Below are 20,775 nucleotides of genomic sequence, written 5' to 3'. Positions count from 1 at the left end.
CGATCCTGCCTTCTCAGGCCCAGAAAGGGTGTCACTTGGTTAGGCACTCGAACCCTTGTGACACCCAGCATTTACTGAGCACTGACTGTATGCTAGGCCCTGTGAGTCCAGGAGCGAACGACATAAAAGCCCTCAACCCTCAAATTACTCCTCGGAGGAGGGTAGATTCGCGTAGGAAGCGTTGGGACTGAGCCCGCCGCGGTTTCTACTTGGTTTCTAGCCAGACCCTAGACTTCCCCCTGGAAGTTGCTCGAGAGAAAGAAGGAAAGATCATCTGTCACTCCGATCACGCAGTAGAAAACCGGATCAGTTCCCGTCCTAGGTCCAGCGCCGCCAGGCTTGCCAACGGAGGTCGAGTGCGGGCCGGCGCTGACCAGCCTCCACAGCTGGCCGCGAAGCCCCGCCCCCGCGCCTGGCCAATGGCCGCGCGGTCCCGGCCTCTCTCCTCCCTCCCCTGGGGAAGGTTCCCTGCAGGCGCGGCTGAAGGCAGGTCGCCGGGTTGCGGCTACCCAAGGTAAGATCGCCGACTCAGGAGCTCGGTCCTCTGGGCTCAGGGAGCACGGACGCCTTTCGGGGAGGTGGTCCGTGGCGCAGAAGCCGAGTGGGACTCGGAGTCCGGGTTGGGGCTGGGAACAGCGGGTCCTAATGCACAGCGAGGTTCGCGGCGGCGAGAGCTCCGCGTGCCGCATCCAGCACCCGGGGCTCTGGAGGTGGGTGGCGCGGGCCTCTGCCCGGGCTGGAGGGGAGGTTGGGCCGGAAGGAGACGGGCTCTGGTTACTGAGCTCCTCCAGCCGTCCGCAGGCCCAGGGTTGACCCCAGGGCGAGGCCTAACCCGGGTGCGCCAGTCTCAGCAGCCGCGCCTTTAGGGGTCGCGACCACTGCCCTCCCCGGGGCTTGGCTGTTCTCGGCGATGACACCTACTCAGAACAGCCTCCTGGCCCTCGGCGGACCTGACCCTGGCCCAGGAATTCTGGATTCCGAGCCGAGGTTGTGAGGCCTCGCCCCTTCCGGGATGGGGGTGCTCTCAGAGCCTCTGGTGCCCTCCTAGCGGCGACCGTCAGGAACTCTCCAGAACACTCCGCGCACAATGTTCTCTGAGACCCGGAAGGAGGTGCCAGGAAAACTTTGGAAAAAACAAAACCGACATCCTTATTTTGAGAACTTAAAAACATCTGGAAGGACCTGAAAACCAACTCCTGTGGAGGGCAGAGCTAAAACGTCTTCAGACCTTGCTGAAAGATTTCCATTTCTCACAAGAGAAGGGACTAAATATTGCGTCTTAGGCACACTCTCACTCAGCGACCTCTCCTCACCCAGGCAGTGTCCTTCGCCCCTCCGAGGGCTTGAAGGCAGGGGGCTGTGTGAGTCTCACTTGCCACAGAGGTCTCTATGCCCTCAAGACGTAGGGTGAGACATGCAATGAGGCAGCAAGTCCTGGGTTCCAATTCTGTTAGGCCACTGGTCAGCTGGATATCTTGGCATCTCTTCTCCTCTTAGGATTATGGCAAGAATTAAATGAAGGAAATTTAGAGTGTGCCTGCCTATAGTAGACGACTGAAGTGACTTAGCAGTAGCAGCTCCCTGTAGTAGAGGGCTTACATGATAGCTCAGCTGGTAAAGAATCCGCCTGCAGTGCTAGAGACCTGGGTTCGATCCCTGGTTTGGGAAGATCCCCTGGAGAAGGGAAAGGCTACCCACCCCAGTATTCTGGTCCGGAGAATCCCAGTCCATGGGGGTCGCAAAGAGTCAGACAGGACTGAGTGCCTTTCACTTTCACTTTGCCTATAGTAAACCTTCAGTAAGTGTGAACAAATATGAGCTTCCTTTCTTTTTGGTTGAGACTATTTCATACACTCATACTTCCCAAACTCAATGCCTTGAGGGCTGAGGCTGGAATGCAAAAGAATGTATCACCTGACTCTCTCCTGGGGCCTTCCTGTATCCCGTGGGAGGGAAGGAGGGATCTGGTCACCACCACAGAGTTCTTTGTTCCTCTCTTGAAGGCTCAGAGGACCCCCGCCTCACCTCCCTGATCCTCTTGACTTCTGTTGTTGGTTCTCACCCCACAAGAGGTATAGCCCTTGTGGTTGGCAAAGGAAGTCATGCAGCATGCGACCATGGGGCCAGTGGGCAGCAGGTAGGCAGGACAGCTGCACCATTTCCCACGTGGCAGGGGACTGGGAGCCTCAGCAACTTCTGGGCACTCTCTGCTTTGCAACACTGTCTCCTAGAGGTCTCACCAAGCTTGACATCCATGTTTCGACTCCAGTCTCCCCCTCGGTCCTCTGTCCACTTCTCTCCCTGAAAACCCCTTTGAATATCCGATAGCATCTCAAGCTTCACTTGTTGAAAATGGGGTTCTGGAGTCTTCTTTGCACCACCGCTTTTCCCCCGGATTTTCTGGCTTGCTAAGTGACACCCTCCATCCACCCAGTGCCTAAGGAATAATCTTTGATTCTTCTCTCTCCTTCACCTCCCATATCCACAAAATATCAGAATCCAGTCACCTCTCGCCACCTCCATGGTTATCATCCTGGCCATACCTGTCATGTATTCCCTGCTGTGACCTCCTGACTTGTCTCCCTGCTTCCAGCAAGACCCCGCCACAGTCCAGGGACCTTAACAACCACCACAGAAGTCTTTAACATAAATCAAATCCTCTCCTTTTCCTGCTTAGAACCCTCCAACGGCTCCCCTTTTCACTCCAAATAAAACACAAGGTCCTTTCCTATAATGTCCTACATTAGCAGTCCTTCCCAACCTTCTTGACCTGGCTATCTGCCCCTCCCCCTCGATTTCTAAACCTGGACAACTCCAGTCTACTTTCTATTCTTTAAACATGTCAAGCTTGTTCCCACCTTAGGACTTCTAACTTGCTGTGTCCTATGCCCAAAATACTGATCTCCTTACAGCCAAGAACTATTCAGCTCAAATGTCGATTCAAAAATGCTTCCTTCCCCACCCCAGTTCAAGAAGCATCCCTTCTTCAGGGACTGCCTCATCTACTTTATTTTCTCTATAATCTTTATGCTATCTGAAATCGTTATTTATGTATATTTTTACTGATTTGTCTGTCCCATTCCAGTAGAATGTAAATTGGATGATGGCAGAGATCTTTTCTGTCTTATTCCCTGCAGCTCTCTCCCATGAGAAAGGCAAATAAGAAACAAGCAGGCACTTCCCTGGTGACCCAGTGGTTAAGACTCCATGCTCCCACTGTAGGGGACTCAGGTTTGATCCTAGTTGGGGAACTAAGATCCCTCATGCCGCTTGGCGCAGTAAAAATAAATAAAATAGAAATTTTTTTTTTTTTTAAAAAGGGAGCAAGCAAACAAACATTTATAATTGAAAATTGTGGTAAGTGCTACATAAGCAAACAACAGTAATTGATTGTATTTGGAGTACTTTTATGTGGTTTTTTTCTTTTTTTTTTTTGGTTACACCCTGTGGCATGTGAAATCTTTGTTCCCACCAGTGACCCCTGCAATGGAGGCATGGAGTCTTAACCACTGTACTGCCAGGGAAGTCCCCGGGGCATTTTAAAATTTCAGGCTTATAAGATTGAACTACTGTATTTCAGAACAACCTCTCTGAGCCATTTTAGGGGTGAGGATAAACCTGGGAAAGGCTGATAACTTTCCTGGAGTCACACCCAGGAATGGAACTTAGCCTCCTACCCTGAAAGTATGTACGTGGCAAGTTTTAATATAATGGTGGGCCTGCAGTTATGTTCTGGGAAGAACCTGATCCCAGATCCTAAAGACCTCAGTTCTTTGCTCTTCTACTAACTAGCAAGCCCCCTTAATTCCTTGGTACTGCATTTTCTTCATGTAAGAATAGGATAGATCCTATTACGATGTTCGGTGCCTTGTTCTTTCTCCTCCCCCATTTCTTCCCCCTCCTCCCTGTCTTCCCCTTCCCTCTCAGTATTCTCCAAAGAAGCGGCACTTCGAGGTGGTGCCCTGTTGCTATCAGCAGCTGGGGGCACATTCAGACCTGGAGATGATGAGGCAGGAGCCAGAGCTCCTCCCAAACACTGACCAACCTGAAGGGCAGAATTGGGTCCTAGGTCTTCTGAATCTGATCCCCCCCCCCCCATCAGTTTGTTTTTAAGCAAATTCATTGATTATGACATTGATGCTAAGACAATAATAAAGTAGGACTTCCTTGGTGGTCCAGTGGTTAAGAATCTGCCTTCCAATGCAGGGCTTGTGGGTTTTATCCCTTTTCAGGGAACTAAGATCCCACATGCTGTTACTAAAACCTGACGCAGCCAAATAAGTAATAAAGTAGGATGATTAAAGAAAAAAGCAAATGTTCCAAAGAGGTGGAAAAGAAAGAATTGCCTTTTATTCAATCCGACTCCCAACTTGGTTGCCATGTATGCTGTGTTTTCTTTCAGCCTTTATTCCTCTCAGTCCGTCCACCCTTCATGGGCCAGAGCCTTCTGCCAGTTCAGAAGCCAGACAGTGATGACGTTTGCCGAGGACAAAACTTACCATTATATCCGCCACCATCACAGCAATTTTTGCAATATTCATGTTCTGGATATTCTGCCTTACCTGTCCTGCCTCACAACAAGTGACCAGGTAAGCCAGGGCCTGATAGCCAGGCACTGACTGGGGGCAGGGTTTTGGAATTCAGAGCTTCTCTCCCAGGCCAGGATCAACTCCTTCCTTCTCTGTTGTCTGTATTCTGCTTCCCATTGTTGACAGTTTTCTAACCTTCAGAGTGACGTGTGGCTCAGGGTGTCCTTTCCAATCCTACTGAGGTTCTTGTGTTGTTTTGGTATAGTGCTCCAAAATATAGCACTGAGATTTCTGGGCTCAGGGCCCCTTACTTGCTTTCACTGGAACATTCTCCATCTCTTGTCCTTATTCCTGCTTAGTCTCAATTCCTTTCTCCTGGTCATGGGACCCATTCTAGCAGAGTCCCAGGGCTCAGCTTTCAGAGTCCTTGGGAGCCAGATGGTGCTAGCCCCTTTGGCACTTGCTGTGGGCTCCTAGTGAAGTGAGCCCAGCCCCTCCCAGTTTTAGCTGCCTCCACATTGAACCCCGAGGCCCTCCTCTGCTTCCTGCATGCAGATACTGGTGGTATTTGAGTTTGTGGCTGGTACAGTTTGGCTCCTCTCTCTTGTATTTTGGTGTTTGCAGGAATACCTTATCATTTAGTTCTGCTGTAAATGTTTTCTGTGGGTTTCTGCTATCTGGTCACTTGTTTGTATGTGCTAAGCCTCAAGTTTCCTCATCAGTAGAGTAGGGATGATAATAGCATTAAATAAGACAATTCACACAGAGCCCTAAGAAGAGAGCCTGGGACATAGTAAAGACCTATTTCCTGGGTCTGCGAACTTGGGCTCAAAACTCTGGCCTTGTCCTGGGCTCTGACCCAACTTCAGATGGCTGCCTCCATCTTGTAGCTTTCCAGGTACCTCCACTTGCAGCCGTGGGGAGGGGGTCAGGGCTACCTGACTTGGTCTGGGTGGCGGGGCTGTGTCTTTCAGGACCGACTTCGGGCCTGCTATGAGCGCTGGGGGAACCAGGGCACCCTCTGGGACCTCTTCAACAGCCTTCGGCGGAGGAACGGCTGGGTGCTGTCCTTCATCGAGGCACTGAGGGCCTGTGAGCACACTGGTCTCGCTGATGAAGTGGCCCGTGTCTACCAGAGCAACCTGCCACGTGAGCACTGCCCTAGCCCCTCTTCTGGAATGCCTCTCTGATTCCCCTGGCCTTCGCACTCCCTCTCCCCTTACCCTATACCTGCTGTCTTCCTGTCACCCTCTCTCCTACCACTCCTGGGCAGTGGGCAAACCTGAGTGTAGATCCCTGCTTATTAATCTTTATCAACCCTTTGACCAAACCCCTTCATTCCCTAAGCCTCAGTCTTCTCTGTAAAATGGGACTAGTGGCAACATCTAGCTTGTAGGGCTGCTGTGAAAACTGCAGGATGATGGCATGTTGAGCACTTAGCGGGAGCTGGCACCTTCCACGTGCTCAGCAAATGGAGCCGCCTCTAATTTTGGCGGCTATGATGTTGGCCTCCCACGCTTTTCTCCCTTTTTCCTGTCTCCTCTCCCTTGGTTCACCTTCCCTCTCTCTGTTCATCTCTTCTCTCCCCACCTCTTGACTGTCTCTCATTTCTTCCTCATGGGCTTCTTCCTTCCTTTCCCCTCATCTCTTCCCCTCCCCCTGGTTCCCCTAGAGCCTCCTAACCACCCGCTGCCTCCAACCAGAGGCCCCGTTATCCCTCAGTGCTCCCTCAATGCTCCCTGCCAAGCCAAGTACTCAGAGGAGGTCCGCTGAGGCCAGGGTCTCAGGGCTTGAGGCAGGAGGAAAACTCACACAAGACCTGTTTATATTTCAGATAGAGACAATTCCTGACACATTGCTCAGATTCGCAGCCTTAAAAATATCACCATGTTTGCCTTTCTTTCTCCCTCCCCCCACCACTTATTTCCTTCCTTCCTAACTCATCTCTTGACTTGTGGAGATGAACAGTTTGTGATTTCCCCAGATACAAACAGCTGTGGTAGGACCAGACATGGTTGGTGGGGGCAAAGGGGAGGGGTTAAGGAAGCAGCTTTAGGTCAAGGGTCAGTTAGTGGTGAAAGCCACCCACGAGGAGGAGAAGAAGGCCACCGTGTCCAGAATGCCTGGGGACAGGGAAGTGGTGACTGCTGATACAGGCAGGGTGGTGAGAGGCCTCTGAGGTCCCCCCACACTCTCCCCTCCCCTGCCTCTACCTCTCCTTGCCCTCTCCATCTCCACTCTCCCTCTAGTAGCTGCCTCCCACTTGGTGACACAGGTCTCCTCTGAGGGGTGCCTTCCACCTCAGGGTAGCTTTGGATGCTGTGGGGAAACTGATAACCATGACCTGAGAGCACCCAGGCCTCTCCTGTCCCTGAGAGTCTCCAATTCCTCCTTGACATCACTTTATCTTTATCCTTCAGGGAATCCAAACCACCCTCCAGCCCCACTGGAGCCACCATCAGTTCCTGCTGAGATTCCAAGGCCCTCCACACCTGATGTGGCCCCCAGCATCCCTGGCAACGGCTACGCGGAGTACGAGCCAAGTTACCCTCTGCCTGTCCAGGATAGCCAGCCACCAGAGTCCCTGGGAGAGGTGCGTCCACACACCTCCTGCTTTTGTGTTCCTGTCTTCTCGCTTCTGCCCACCCAGCCTTCTGGAAGCCCCCCACAGATCCTGCCTACTCTCTGCTCAGAATCCCAAGCTCTCGCATTGTGGATCTGCCCCAGACCAGCTGCCAGACTATTGACCAGGTCTTTACCACATGGCAGCCTCACCCCTCTGTCATCAGTCAGCTGTGAAGTCACAATTTTGAGGTCTTTGCAATGGTCCATGTGAGATGTTGAGCTGAGTCAAGGGATCAGGGCATGACCAGATAGGGGGTGTGAGGGAGCAGCAGGTGGTGGGGTAAAGGATGGATGGTTGGAGCTGTAATCATCACCAGTAAAGCCAAGTTTGGGGGAAATATGGCTGATTCTATTGGGATATGATGAATGGGCAGTGAGGTGTCCAAGAGACACCAAATCATGAACTTGAAGCCTAAGAAAGGGTCTGTGCAGTGTCCGCAGAGAGGGAGACTTTTCTTTAGGGTCAGACAGATGAATGGGGACTCCCCCATATGATGATTTTCTATGAAGTAGGTTCATAGTCATCTGTAGACAGGAGTTCTGGCAATGGCCAAAGCCGAGGTAAAGGCTTCCTTGGTCCCGTGCTCTGTGGCATGGACTGTGGCCTGTAGGAGCTGTCTCAAGCATAAGTTGCCCCTTGCCAGCTTCTGGAAGAAGCAACTGCCTTATTCCTATATTCCCTCTTGCAGAATTCAGAGAAAGCCCCACAACCATCCCATTCTGGAGCTGTCCTGGAGCCCTTGTCTGACACGGTGGCCCTCAGCACTCTGACCTCCAGTGTACATCAGGAGCGGGACGCAGGACTGGGCAGTACCCACACTGCCACAGCAGGTACCTGCCACTGAGGGTAAGAGGGTTGTCCCTCTGGCTTTCTTGGACAGGAGACCAAGATGGTATTCCCCAGGGAACAACCTTCCTCAGAGGACATATTGGTTAGTATCTGCTTTGTAACAGACAGTCCCAGAATTTGGTAGCTTAAAATAACAACTATTTATTTAGCTCATGATTGTGTGGGTCAGTAATTTGGGCTGGCTCAGCTGGACTGAATTCCCTCTTGTATACACATCAGTTTACATATAAGTTGTTTACAGCTCTTGGCTGGAGCACCTCGGTTCTCTTCCATGAACTTCTTGTTTCCCAGTGGACAAGCCCATTTCATATACCTGAGCCGAGCTCTGTTCTCAGAGAGGGAGAGAGAACTCCTGGGTCATAGGTTCAAAACTGATGCAGTTTTCCTCCTGCCTCTTTCTGTGGGACAAAGCAAATTACGAGGCCAACCCAGCATTGAGGAGTAGAAAGATAAGACTCCATCGCTCGGTGAGAGGACTGATAAGGTCACATTGCCGAGGGTGTGGATACAGGTAGAAGAACTGAATTAGGGCCATGTCTGCACTGTGCCTAAGGGACATATAAGGGATCCGCCAGGACCTAGAGGACAGTGTAAGGTGAGTAAAGGTCTGGGCCAGCTGTTGGCAGGGAGCATCCATCCCAAAGGGGTCTCCAGCTCCCAGCAAATCACTCAAACATTTCAGTCTCCAGAGGAAGTATATTCTTCATCAGCCAAGGGCCTGGACCCTCACATCAGATGTCTCAGGAGTCTAATACTGTCTACTCTGATCTTTCAGGATGGCATATTTCCTCAATTGAGTTCCATATAACATTGGTGCCCATAGCCTCCAGTGCTCATGGAACAGCCACAAGGCCCATGAGCAGTTAAAGGTTCAGAGAAGCCATCCTTAGTGTTCCATGCTCCTGTCACTTTATCCCAAGCATCCTTTTGCACATGGCAATGACAGCTTGCTCTGGAACACCTTTTCAGGAAATACTGCTGTGGACCAGGGAGACAAAGAGCACTTTGATTTCAGTATAAGTATGGACATAGGTTCCATGAGATGTTGTGGTGGTAGATTTGGGGTAGGGGTGGGGTGGACATCAGAATCACTCCTGACCTTTGTCAGATGTAGGGCCTGGCATGTGTGTTTTCAGAGTTCCGTGGCAAATCCTTGTATAACTGCCTTTATGGACCATCACCACCTACTCCCTCCTGCTTCCCCCAGTTCAGACCCTCCTCCCAGGGATGGTTTTGTCCCTGCACCTGCAAGCCCTTAGGCCTCCTAGAAGTGGGGCGCTCACTGGGCCTCTGGTGCCATATGACTGGTGTGAGCTCTTCTGCTTGAGCCATCCTGCTGCCCCTTGTCCTCGCCTATGATTGTTCCTGCTGAGAAGAAAGATGGCAGTGGGAGAAACATCTAGGATTCTACTAGTCTAAGAAGAGGTTGGAAGAGGCAGACAAAAGAAAAGAGGGTGTCCCAGGCAGGAGAAGAAAAAACAGAGATGAAAACTAGTAATGATTTTCAGGCTCCTTAACCCTGGTAGAGGTCAGGGACTGAGGAGGGACAGGACCAAGGGTTTACCTGCAACCGTTAGGCCTTCAGCCCTGGAATCTGTGACTAAAGGGACTGGAGACTCCTCCACGGCTGGGAGGTTGGATGCAGTAGGGATGGTGTGAGTTGGGACAGAGAGACCCTTCCCTATCCCTCTGATCCAAGGATAACGCTCCTGTGGGTTTGTGTTTCTCATTTTCTTTCACCACCTGCAGGCGTGGTCTCCAGTTCCACGTCACTCCATGGGCCTGTGTCTCCCACTGTCTCCCGTCCTACCCCCAGGGCAAGCCGCTTGCCTGGACCCTCAGTGTCAGCTCTATCTGTCAGCACCTCCTCCTCCATTGGCTTGACCTCTGCAGGAGGTGCTGGTGACCAGGCTGAAGGTACCATCTGCTCCAGTGGGGCAGGGGTGCCCAACAACCCTATGACTGCCAGCACAGTACCCTCCAAGGTGCCAACCAACTCAGCATTTGGCAGCTCAGTGCCTTCCAAATTGCCCACCAGCTTGACGTCCCCTGGTGCAGTGCCTACCAGTCTAGCACCATCCAGATTGCCCATCAACTCAGCGCGTTCTGGCATGGTGCCACCCAAAGTGCCTACTAGTGGGATACCTGACCACAGAATACCTGCAAGCACAGTGCCCAGTAAGGTGCCTGCCAACACAAGGCTCACCACCAGGAGCAACAATAGACTCGTGAAGGTGAGTTCTTACCCCGCCTAGCAGTGATCCAAGCCTCTCTCCCCAGCCCCTCTCCAGTCTCCCTTCTGACTACAGCCTGATCCAGGGCTGCTTTTTGAGGGAATAGGGAGAACTGAGACCCAGTCTCATCCAGACCTAACACCCTGTTCTTTAAAATAATAATAGTCATTAGAGCTGTCAAGTGTGGATGCTTCAGGGAGGGTCAGGCTTGCCAGACCAATTTCGCTGGTCATAGGCATTAACCCATTTAGAGCTCACAGCTCCCCTTTAAGCTCAGCAGTGTTATTTTGCAGATGAAGAAACATTCCTGTTTGCCTCAACACCTTGCTCATCCCTGCTGGGATATCTGGCTTGCCCCACCATGACCAAGGTTTTACAAACTCTAGTCCCAGCCCATCTACTCTGACCCAGTAGCCCCCACAGTTGCCTCTGAGCCTGCTTATCTAACCCTCCTGCTGCTGTCTGCCTGGAGGGACCAAGTCCATGGCCTAACCTTTGACCCTGTGGATGCCATGGCCATCAAGCCCAAGGCAGAAAGTCAAAATAGAGTGGATCACACATGACCAAGGGCTCCCTGGGGTAGAAGTGAGCTCAGAAGCAGGCCAATGAGTAGAGCTCTCAGCCCTGGAGGAAGTCTTACCACTGATGCTCCTGCAAGGCCTTAGTCCCCTCTTCCCCGACTGTCTTCCTGCACCATCAGTGAGTTGAATCCCCTAGAGAAGATTGCCTTTTTGCACTGTGGGCTGGCTACTGAAGGGTTGGGGTGTCAGGTTTTGGCCTGTCCTGGGAGTGGGGCTACCCAACCTGGCTTGTCCCCTACCATCCTCAGTCCCTCTAGTTCCTCCTTTCTTTCCCAGGAGACTCCAGCATCACCAGTGCCCACAGGCACTGCCACTGGAGGCACATCACTTTGTCCAGACAGCAGCCCTGACTGCTGGGGCTCAGAGCTGGAGCTGAGCAAGCCTGGCAGGCTGGTATCTAGGATGGACAACCAGCCGTTCTCAGGCTGCTCCGCGGACCTCGCCATCAGCTACAGTAACTCCCTGGGCATGGGGCCTGACAATGCCCCAGAGGAGAACGAGTATGTGTCGGAAGACCCCATTAGGATCCGTGAGAACCCCAGCATCTCCATCCTGGGGGACAGCCCCGGGATACACGGTACCCTGGAATTCCAGGCAGAGGATAAGTTGGAGGAAGGGCCTGTGGTCAGGACCATGCCCTGGGCGCCATGGCTCGGGGTGGCCATGGCCGGGGCACTTCTAGCGCTCCTGGCTTCACTGTACCGGCAGCGCCTACCCCAGTGAAGCTCCTGGGTCCTTTTGCCGTTCATCTTTCTCTTTCCCATGGTACATCTGCCCAAGTCACAGAGCTGAGCTGTCTCACCATCCTTGACCCTTTTTCGGGGCTGGCAGAAGCTGGGTCAGAAGGGAGGCAGGGGGCCACAGGCCTAGTCCTGGGGGGCAGTATTTCTGTCCCATCTCATGCCATTGGTGGCTCCCCCACCATCCTTGGCTTACTGGGCCCTGAGCTGCTCTTGGGGCCCCAGTCCTCGCCCAGCTGGCCATCTGGTTGTTGCCCTTAACCTCTGTGCCCTTAATCCCATCTAGGCCTTATCCCTCTTTACCCAAATGCAAGAATCAGGAGGTGCCACTGGGGACCACAGTGGGTTGGAAACCTTCCCCATCCTGCCTGGTCCCTGCAACCAATAGATGGGGTAGGGGACATTGCTCTAGCCCCCAGTGGCCCAGTAGCCCCCTGCAGAGTAACAGGGAGGCCCATCTTTAAGGACTTAGTCCCCTGTCTCTCTGGTTCCCCTCCCTACCACACAAGGATGGGAGGAGATCCAGAGATTCCCATGGACCCCTGGGAAGCCTGATCAGGTGCTAGACCTGAGGAGCACCTAAAGAGCCCCTCTCCAGCCTCCTCATCCTGTAGTCTCTGTTTTCTTCAGCTCCCTATGGGGGTTGGAGAGGGAGAACCTGCAGGATTTCAGCTCCACCTCTTCGTGGGCTGTGTGGCCTTGACAGATAATCAGACTTCTCTGGTCTTGCTTAGCCATGTGGACAATGAGGATTGCATCTCATCCTTCACTGAATTCTCCTGAGATTGGAGCATACAATCTTTGTCAAGTGCCTGGTCCAAAGCAGGTGGCTGCTAAATGCTCCTCTCACCTTTTCCTGCCTAGCCAGGTAGAGATGAGGGCATGAGAGGCAGAGTGCCCAGTGGGTAAGTATGCACTGTTGCAGTGTAGGGTAAGTTAGGTCCGTGTCCTGTTCTGTCTCTTACTAACTCTGTGCTCTTGGGCAAGGTGTTAATCTCTCTATGCCTCAGTTTTCTCACCTGTATAATTGGGATGAGTAGTAAAATTATATAGATATACATGTCCTAGTATTGTGAGGATTAAATGAGTTTATCTATATAAACCGTAGAATGGTTCCTGGCATTTTACTTACTGAGGTTTGCATGCATGTTGGTTTTGTCAGTATTCAAATGTGGAGGGGCTGGAGCACTTGGCCACACATTTAGAAGCCGACCCAGCCCCTAGTGCCTATGCCCCTTTCATATTTGTCCCTTACTTTGTTCCATGCATTGGGGATTGCTGGGGAGTGAGGAGGGAGACATGTCTACTGAGGCATCTGTGCAGGGTGGGGGCTAGGGGGCCCCCCGCAGCAGCCGGGTGGATTAAAGGATATCCTTGTGAGTGCTTTCCAAGCAGCCATTGCTGGACAGGGGCCAGGCACAGGAGCCTCAGGAGTTATCTTCATTTCTGGGCCCTGCAAGGGACAGGGACTAGAGCTCTAGGGAGACATAAGAGTTAGGGGGTCACTGTGGCCCACCCCCAGGCTGTTGGTCTGCAGAGTCCTGTACCCTGCTTTGGCTACTACAGTCTTTCTTTGCACTGCCCTCAGGGACTTCAGCAACCTAATGGCTTCTACCTCTACCGCTGAACTTATTTATCTTCAGCCCTCTCTCCAGACTGAACCACCTGTACCTTGAAGCCAGGAATGGTCCCTAGTGAGGCTGTCTGCAACCACTCTGTGTCACCTTTATTCTTATCCAGGCTTCTGGGCTCCTTCCTAGGTACCTAGGTCAGTGAACAATTCATGAACAGGTATTGGTTTTAATGTGTTTCCCTCCCAAGATAGCTTTGGAAAAAAGTATCTCCAGAAAGCAGTTTGTAAACCCAAAGAATGCTTCTTAAATTATAGGATTTCGAACAGAGTGACCACCTGTTTTGGAGAGATCTGTGGATAAGTTGTGTAGGAAACATTCAGGGAGTGCCCTGGCACTTTTCAAATTATGCTGCCCAGAAGCCCTGACTTAGCCTGCATTGTGCAGCATTCCTATTTTGGCTTCTGTCACTAAAATGCCAACCTCAGGCAGGATTGGGATTGGCCGTTGGCAAGGAGAGGGCTTGGGGTAGTTGATGAGATGCATCAGATCTGAGTCCTGGGTTTGGAGTGTGGTTTCAGCTGCAGGAGGTTGCATGTAAGAGGGAAACCCAGGCAGGTCACCATGGCCTGGATGATGTGAAGGGAGTGAGGAAGGACCTCTACCCCCAGACAGGGGTCTAGTCACCTATACTTGGAGATGGGAAAGTACCCTTCACCTTAGGGTAAAAGCAGGGGTGAGGTCAGAGGGCCCTTACCTAAGCACTTAGGGCAGACGTAGCAGTAGGTATCTGTATATAAATCTCTTCCATCTTTTCTCTCTCCTGTTGAAGCACTTCCTTCAAAGCCCGAGAGTCACCACTGCTTCTCTTTCCCTGGGAGACACCTGCCAACTTTTCTTGATGACCCACGGAAGGCAGACTAATACCACATTCTCACCTTGTTTCCTTGGTTGGACGTGCTCAGATTTAGTTGATTCAGGGGAATTTCTAGTCAGAGAGCAGTATGCCCTTTACTTTTTCAGGCCTTGTGTTATTCATAGTTTCTTTAATGAAACTTTTTTACTATGGAAAACTTTTAAGGACACAGAAGTATACAAAATAGAATAATTACTTCTCCCCTCCATATGCCTGTTGTGCTATGTACTGTTGCTTCAGTCATGTCCAACTCTTGTGACCCCATGGACTGTAGCCTGCCAGGCTCCTCTGTGCATGGGATTCTCCCAGGCAAGAATACTGGAATGAATTGCTCCTCCTCCAGGGGATCTTCCCAACCCAGGGATCTAAATTGTCTCCTTCATTGAAAGGCAGGTTCTTTACTACTAGTGCCACCTGGGAAGGCCATATGCCCATTACCCAGCTTCAATAATTATGAACTCAGGACTTCCCTGGGGGGCCAGTAGTTAAAACTCCATGCTTCCATTGCAGGGAGCATGAATTCAAACTGTGGTTGGGGAACATGCTGTGGTCATGGTGGTGGTTTAGTCACCAAGTCGTGTCTGACTCTTTGCAACCCCATGAACTGTATCCTGTCAGGCTCCTCTCTCCCTGGGATTCTCCAGGCAAGAATACTGGAGTAGGTTGCCATTTCCTTCTCCAGGGGATCGTCTCCACCCAGGGATCAAACCTGGGTCTCCTGCATTGCAGGTGGATTCTTTTTTTTTTTTTTTTTTTTCATTTATTTTTATTAATTGGAGGCTAATTACTTTACAATATTGTAGTTGTTTTTGTCATACATTGACATGAATTAGCCATGGATTTACATGTATTCCCCATCCCGATCCCCGCTCCCACCTCCTTCTCCACCCAATTCCTCTGGGTCTTCCCAGTGCACCAGGCCCAAGCACTTGTCTCTTGCATCGAGCCTGGGCTGGTGATCTGTTTCACCCTTGCAGGTGGATTCTTTACCAACTGAGCCACCAGGGAAGCCCCTACATGCCGTGGGGTAAGGCCAAAAATACTTTTAAAAAATAATTATGACTCCTGTCTTGTTCATCCCTGCCTGATCCCTCATTTTTTTGTACAAGTTCTTTTTGTAAGTCAGAAAGTAAAGAGTTCAGAAAGTCAAGGGAAAGACTTAGGACAGGAGGATTTTGTAGCCAAGGCCCTCTTTTTAAAAATTTTTTTCCCCAAGGCATTCTCCACTTGTCTTTTTAGCCTCAGTGGGTGACATCTCTTTTGAACCAGTTCAGAGTATGAGCAGCACTGGTTCGCTGTCTTAGGAGGAGAGGACCAGAGGACTTTCCTTCATTGACAAGCTCCTTGAAGGTGCTTGGCTACTGCTCCTGTCCCAGAGAGGTGGGGACCAATGGCAATCTGCCCCATTGCATTAGGGGTCTTCTTTAGGCTTTCACAGAGCCCTTCCACCTGGCAGAAATTCCCATCCTTGGCCAGATTCAAACTTCACAGCATGTCTTCTGATCTTATAGGCGTCTCCTTGGGATGGAGTCATTCAGGCCTTAAGGTCCCTTTCTTTCTACCAGTGCACTACGGTAGTGTTCAGGATGCCTGGGCTAATCTATACTGTGATAACTCATTATAGGTTAAAAGCACATGCTCCCTTGTGCTCCCCTTTCTGCCCTTTTCCCTACAGCCCAGGGTCATGAAGTTCACATTTGCTGCAAGGCATGGTCACTCAGCATTCCTCACTCCTGCTGCTGTCACTGTTAATAACAGCAAAAATAAAAAGGGCTACCACTTACCCCATACCTTGTTGCATGCCAGGTGCTAGGCAAAGTGCCTTGCATGTATTAACTTGTTTAGTCCTCACAATGACCCTATGAAGGGGATATAATTGTAACCCAATTTACAGCTGATCTGCAAGACTAAGGGTGAGGAAGGATCAGAGGGGACGATGCAAGGGAAAACTGGCCCCTGAGCCCGAATTGGATGTTCCCCATGCCCCTGACCCTTGGCTGATCAGGTGTCTAGAACTTGGGGCCCCATTTCAAGTGAGATTTCGCACATCTCTTCCTGGCGTTCCAAGAACTGCCACCTGCAATAATAGTATAATATTCAATATATAATTTAATATAGTCTCAAGGGTTTGTGACAGTATGAATATAATCATGTGTGTCCAGGCTCAATGGCCTGAGGCTACATGAGGTGAGGCAGCAGGCACAAGCCTGTCCTCTGGAGGCCAGTTTGGTTTAATAGATGTTGTTAAAGGATTCCCATGTGCCAGGTTGAAGGCCTAAATTGAGTAAGTCAATTATACCCTCCAGAGGTCAGGAGTGACTCACAAAGTATGGTGGAAACAAATAGGCTTTCATGTCATTTTTTTTTTCATGTATTTACAACAAATATTTATTTTGTTCCTACTGAGTGCGGAGTATGAGGATAGGCCTTGGAGACACACAGTAATAAAGCAAAAAGCCTGCCTTCAGTGCCCCCTTCTATCACTTACTGTCTTCAATTTAATTGTGAGTGGCTTGAAAGCATGAGCAGGAGTGGGGTGGAGGGAGAGAAAAGTGTTGTTTTGATTAGTCATGTACTATTAACAGTTATAACAATGAAATCCAGGAAAGCAGTAAAACTTAGAGCCTCTAGGGACCAAGAAAAATATTAAGTATAAATTTACAGACAACTACCAGAAAGGCTAAAATGAAAGTGTCTGACAAGATCAAGTGTTGATGAGGACTTCCCTGGTAGTCCAGTGGTTAAGAATCCACCTGCCAATGCAGGGCACATGGGTTCCATCCCCTAGTCCAGGAAGATCCCACATGCTGCAGAGCAGCTAAGCCTGTGTGCACAACAGCCCGTGCACTTAGAACCTGTGCTCCACAAGAGAAGCTACCAAGATAAGCCCGCGCACCCCAGGGAGCCCCTGCTCACAACAGCTGGAGAAAGCCTGTGCCAAGGAACGAAGACCAGCACAGCCGAAAAAATTTAAAAAGATCACCTGTTGATGGAAATACAGAGCAATTAAAACTCTTAAACTTTAGGAGGAATGTACGTTAGTAAAACCCTGTTGGAAAATTGGCAATATCTACTAAAGCTAAACACATGTATAACTTATGACCCAGCAATTCTACCTTGGGTGTATCCATGACAGAAACAAGAGTTCATGTCTACCAAGATATGTGCAAGAATTTTTCTAACTGCACTGTTCATAATCGCCTCAAACTGGAACCAGTCCACAAGACCTATCCATAATAGAATGTGTATACAAGTTGGGGTAAAGTCATACAGCAGAATATTGTTGTTCAGTCGCAGAGTTGGACAAGACTCTGCGACCCTATGGACTGCTGCATGCCAGGCTCCCCTGTCCTTCACCATCTCCTGGAGCTTGCTCAAACTCATATCCATTGAGTCGGTGATGCCACTCTACCATCTTATCCTCTGTTGTCCCCTTCTCTGCCTTCAGTCTTTCCCAGCATCAGGGTCTTTTCTAATGAGTCAGTTCTTCGTGTCAGATGGCCAAAGTACTGGAACTTCAACTTCACCGTCAGTCCTTCCAATGAATATTCAGGGTTGATTTCCTTTAGGATTGACCGGTTTGATCTCCTTGCAGTCCAAGGGACTCTCAAGAGTTGTCTCCAACACCACAGTTCAAAAACATCAATTATTCGATGCTCAGCCTTCTTTATCGTCCAACTCTCACATCCATACATGGCTACTGGAAAAACCATAGCTTTGACAATATGGACCTTTGTCAACAAAGTAATGTATCTGCTTTTTAATATACTGTCTAGGTTTGTCATAGCTTTTCTTCCAAGGAGCAAGCGTCTTTTAACAATGAGTATGAGTGAAAATATTGCTACACACAGCATGGGTATACCTTACAGACATGATACTGAGAAAAAGAAGTCAGTATACACAGAATAGAATATGTGATTCTATTCCTATAAAAAAATACAGAAATAAAACTGATCTATGGCATTGAAAGTTCACTTTTGTTACCTTTGATTTGGGTGTCAACTTTCATGAATACTTCGAGTTTGTGTCCAGACTGGCTGTTAGAGATAATGGAGGTAAACCAAGGTCATCCAAGTGAGAATAAACAGAGGCTGTTCATTCTGAGCTTGCAAAAGCAGCTACCATCATTTGCATTTGGTAGGGAGGGAATTAAAGACAGGCAAGAACTAGGAAAACATTATGGTGAGTGAAAGGGAAGGCTTCAGAAGTGCTATGATTGGAGGTTGTTTGCCTGGGACACTGGAGGTTGGCAAACTAGAAGAGAGGCATTTATATGATTTGTTGGGGAGCATATTTGGCTTTCTCTGGCTGGTCCTGAATTGGAAAAGAGGGAAAAAGTGGTTGTAGGTTGGGAAGAAGGTGGCATACTTTAAAACCAAGACCTGATGATTCTGGGATGACTGCTGCAGAAGTGGTCTGGCTTTCCAGGCTGGTTACTGCAGAGAGTTCTATGGTCATATATGGTATGGCCACAGTCCTTTTGTGTATTCAGTCCTCTCAGAGGGAAAGAACTGCTGGAATGGGATGGAAGTGGGCACATACACACTTTTCCAGCTCCCCATCCCTCCCTGCGGTCAGTGGTGCTGCCTGTGAGGATAAGGCCAATAGCTAGAGGGCTGTGGTCCAATTTATTGCTTATCTGCACCCACTAAAGCTGTTTTCTTTAAGGCCTAGCTTAAAGCCCAGCTCCTATTGGAAGTTTTCTTTGAATAGATCCCTCTCACTTATTAGCCTTCCTAATTATTGTGGCTTACCTCAGATTTTTCAGATCAAATTCTCATCTTCCTGCCTGTGTTTTGAAAACTTACATGGAATATCTTCCTTCTACTTACTTAATGCTGTTTCTATAAAAACAGCAACAAATCCAAAATACCCCCTCAACCCCACAACTTCTTATTGAAGTAAAATATACATGCTGAAAAGGATACTCAGAGGCAGAAGGGAGGCGGTGGGGGAAGCAGCAAGAAGGGTGGTGGTGGAGAGAGAAAATGGGGGTGGGGGGTGTTGAGAAATATGAAGAAGGGAAGGAGCCCTGTGTTCTAGTTTTGGGTCCACAGCCAACTTCTGGCATCTCTTTCCTCCCTGGATCTGTAAACTGTGAGGCTGGACCAGGTGATGTCAAATTCTCTCTCCTCCAGAGCTCAGTCCCATCAGCCCTTGAGTGTCCTTGGCACAGCCGGGCTGTCCTGGCTTTTTCCACTGTTGAGTCCCCCTTCCCCATCCCCAGGTGCCATTGCCATACTGTCTGAATCGCCGACTTCCTAGCAATCAGACGCTGTATGCTATTTAATCAATTTACTTGTATTTAACATAAGAAGAAAGAAAAATCCTTTCGTTATCACATGCAGCTGGAAATGAGCTTCTTGCAGGAGGCCTGTCCAAAGGAATCAGAAAAGAGAGAAACTGTGGTAATTACTGAAAGAATGCGTTTTTTCTCTACTTGCTGTCAGGACAATGTCTTTAGAATTATGGGCACATGTTTGCAGAAATTCAGCTATTATTACCTCTATGACTTAAGATCCGTTAACATTTTCTTATTCAAGTCCACAGTTCTGAGGCTCTACCCTGGTCAGATATCTGCTTCAAGCGAGGCTTCTGCGGTGAATGTAAACAGAACTTTCAATCTGGAAGGCTTGTTCAGGACCCCACCCCTGTTTCCCCCTGTCTTCACTTTCAAGAATCTTTCCTCAAGAAACAAGCACCTCAGTTCCCCACATGTGGCCCTCACCTTCTGACTTCAGTAGACTCCTTCCTTCCCACCCCGTGCAGTCTGGGGGTGGATGGGGTCAGTCTCTCCTCAGAATTTTCACCTTCCTTATAATCTAGTGTCTTTATTTATATTTAATATTAAGTCCATGCTGCTGCTGCTAAGTTGCGTCAGTCGTGTCCGAAGAGTGTATTTATTTTGGCTGTTCTGGGTCTTCGTTGCTGCACGTGGGCTTTCTTTAGTTATGGTAGGGGGCTACTCTTTAGTTGTAGTGAGTGGGCTTCTCACTGCAGTGGCTTCTCTTGTTGCAGAGCATGGGCTCTAGGTGCTCGGGCTTCAGTAGTGCAGCCCAAGGGCTCAGTAGTTGTGTGGTGCATGGGCTTAGTTGCTCTGCAGCATGTGGCATGTGGGATCTTCCTGGACCAGCCATTAAACTTGTGTATCTGCATTGGCAGGTGGATTCTTAACCACTGGACCACCAGGGGAGTCCCATAATCCAGTCTCTTTAAATCATCTTCTAATTACACAGGTAATACATGAATATGTGCTCACAGTTAAAAATTAAAATTCCAGAGAGTTCCCTGGTAGCCTCGTGGATCCCAGCTTTTCACGGCCATGGCCTGGTTTCAGCCTCTGGTTAGGGAGCTAAGATTCCACAAGCATACGGCTTGGCCAAAATATAAATAAATAAACAATAAAAAAATAAAATTCCACAGCTAGAGAAAGAGATAGACTAATACCATATGATATCACTTATATGTGGAATCTAAAATAAAATTTATATATGAAATAGTAGATGCAAACTATTACATGTAGAATGGATAAGCAACAAGGTCCTACTGTATTGCACAGGAAACTATATTCAATATCTTGGGATAAACCATAATAGAAAAGGATATAAAAAGAATGTATATATGTGTATAAGTGAGTCACTTTGCTGTACAGAAGAAATGAACACATTGTAAATCAACTATATTTCAGTTTTAAAAAGTGAGATAAAAATTTCCAAATTATACTGAGTT

General features: G+C 49.4%; 1 protein-coding gene across 2 annotated transcripts; it reads left to right on the top strand.

The window, feature by feature from the left end:
• Nucleotides 1–280: 280 nt before the first annotated feature.
• MAVS (mitochondrial antiviral signaling protein) lies at nucleotides 281–18,015 on the top strand. Of its 2 annotated transcripts, none has more exons than XM_065921490.1 (7): nucleotides 281–514; nucleotides 4,403–4,589; nucleotides 5,504–5,678; nucleotides 6,950–7,122; nucleotides 7,844–7,985; nucleotides 9,754–10,238; nucleotides 11,099–18,015. In XM_065921490.1, exons 1-7 carry the CDS (start codon nucleotides 420–422, stop codon nucleotides 11,540–11,542), a joined length of 1,701 nt encoding a protein of 566 aa, XP_065777562.1. In that variant the 5' UTR covers nucleotides 281–419; the 3' UTR covers nucleotides 11,543–18,015. The 2 variants fall into 2 exon arrangements, with proteins under 2 accessions (XP_065777562.1, XP_065777561.1); XM_065921489.1 differs by having other exon boundaries at nucleotides 284–514; nucleotides 11,096–18,015.
• Nucleotides 18,016–20,775: the final 2,760 nt, after the last annotated feature.

The sequence above is a fragment of the Muntiacus reevesi genome, chromosome 2, assembly GCF_963930625.1.
Source record: "Muntiacus reevesi chromosome 2, mMunRee1.1, whole genome shotgun sequence".
NCBI lineage: Eukaryota > Metazoa > Chordata > Mammalia > Artiodactyla > Cervidae > Muntiacus > Muntiacus reevesi.
Note: the sequence above shows the minus strand (reverse complement) of the source record. Positions and strands in the feature narration are given on the sequence as shown.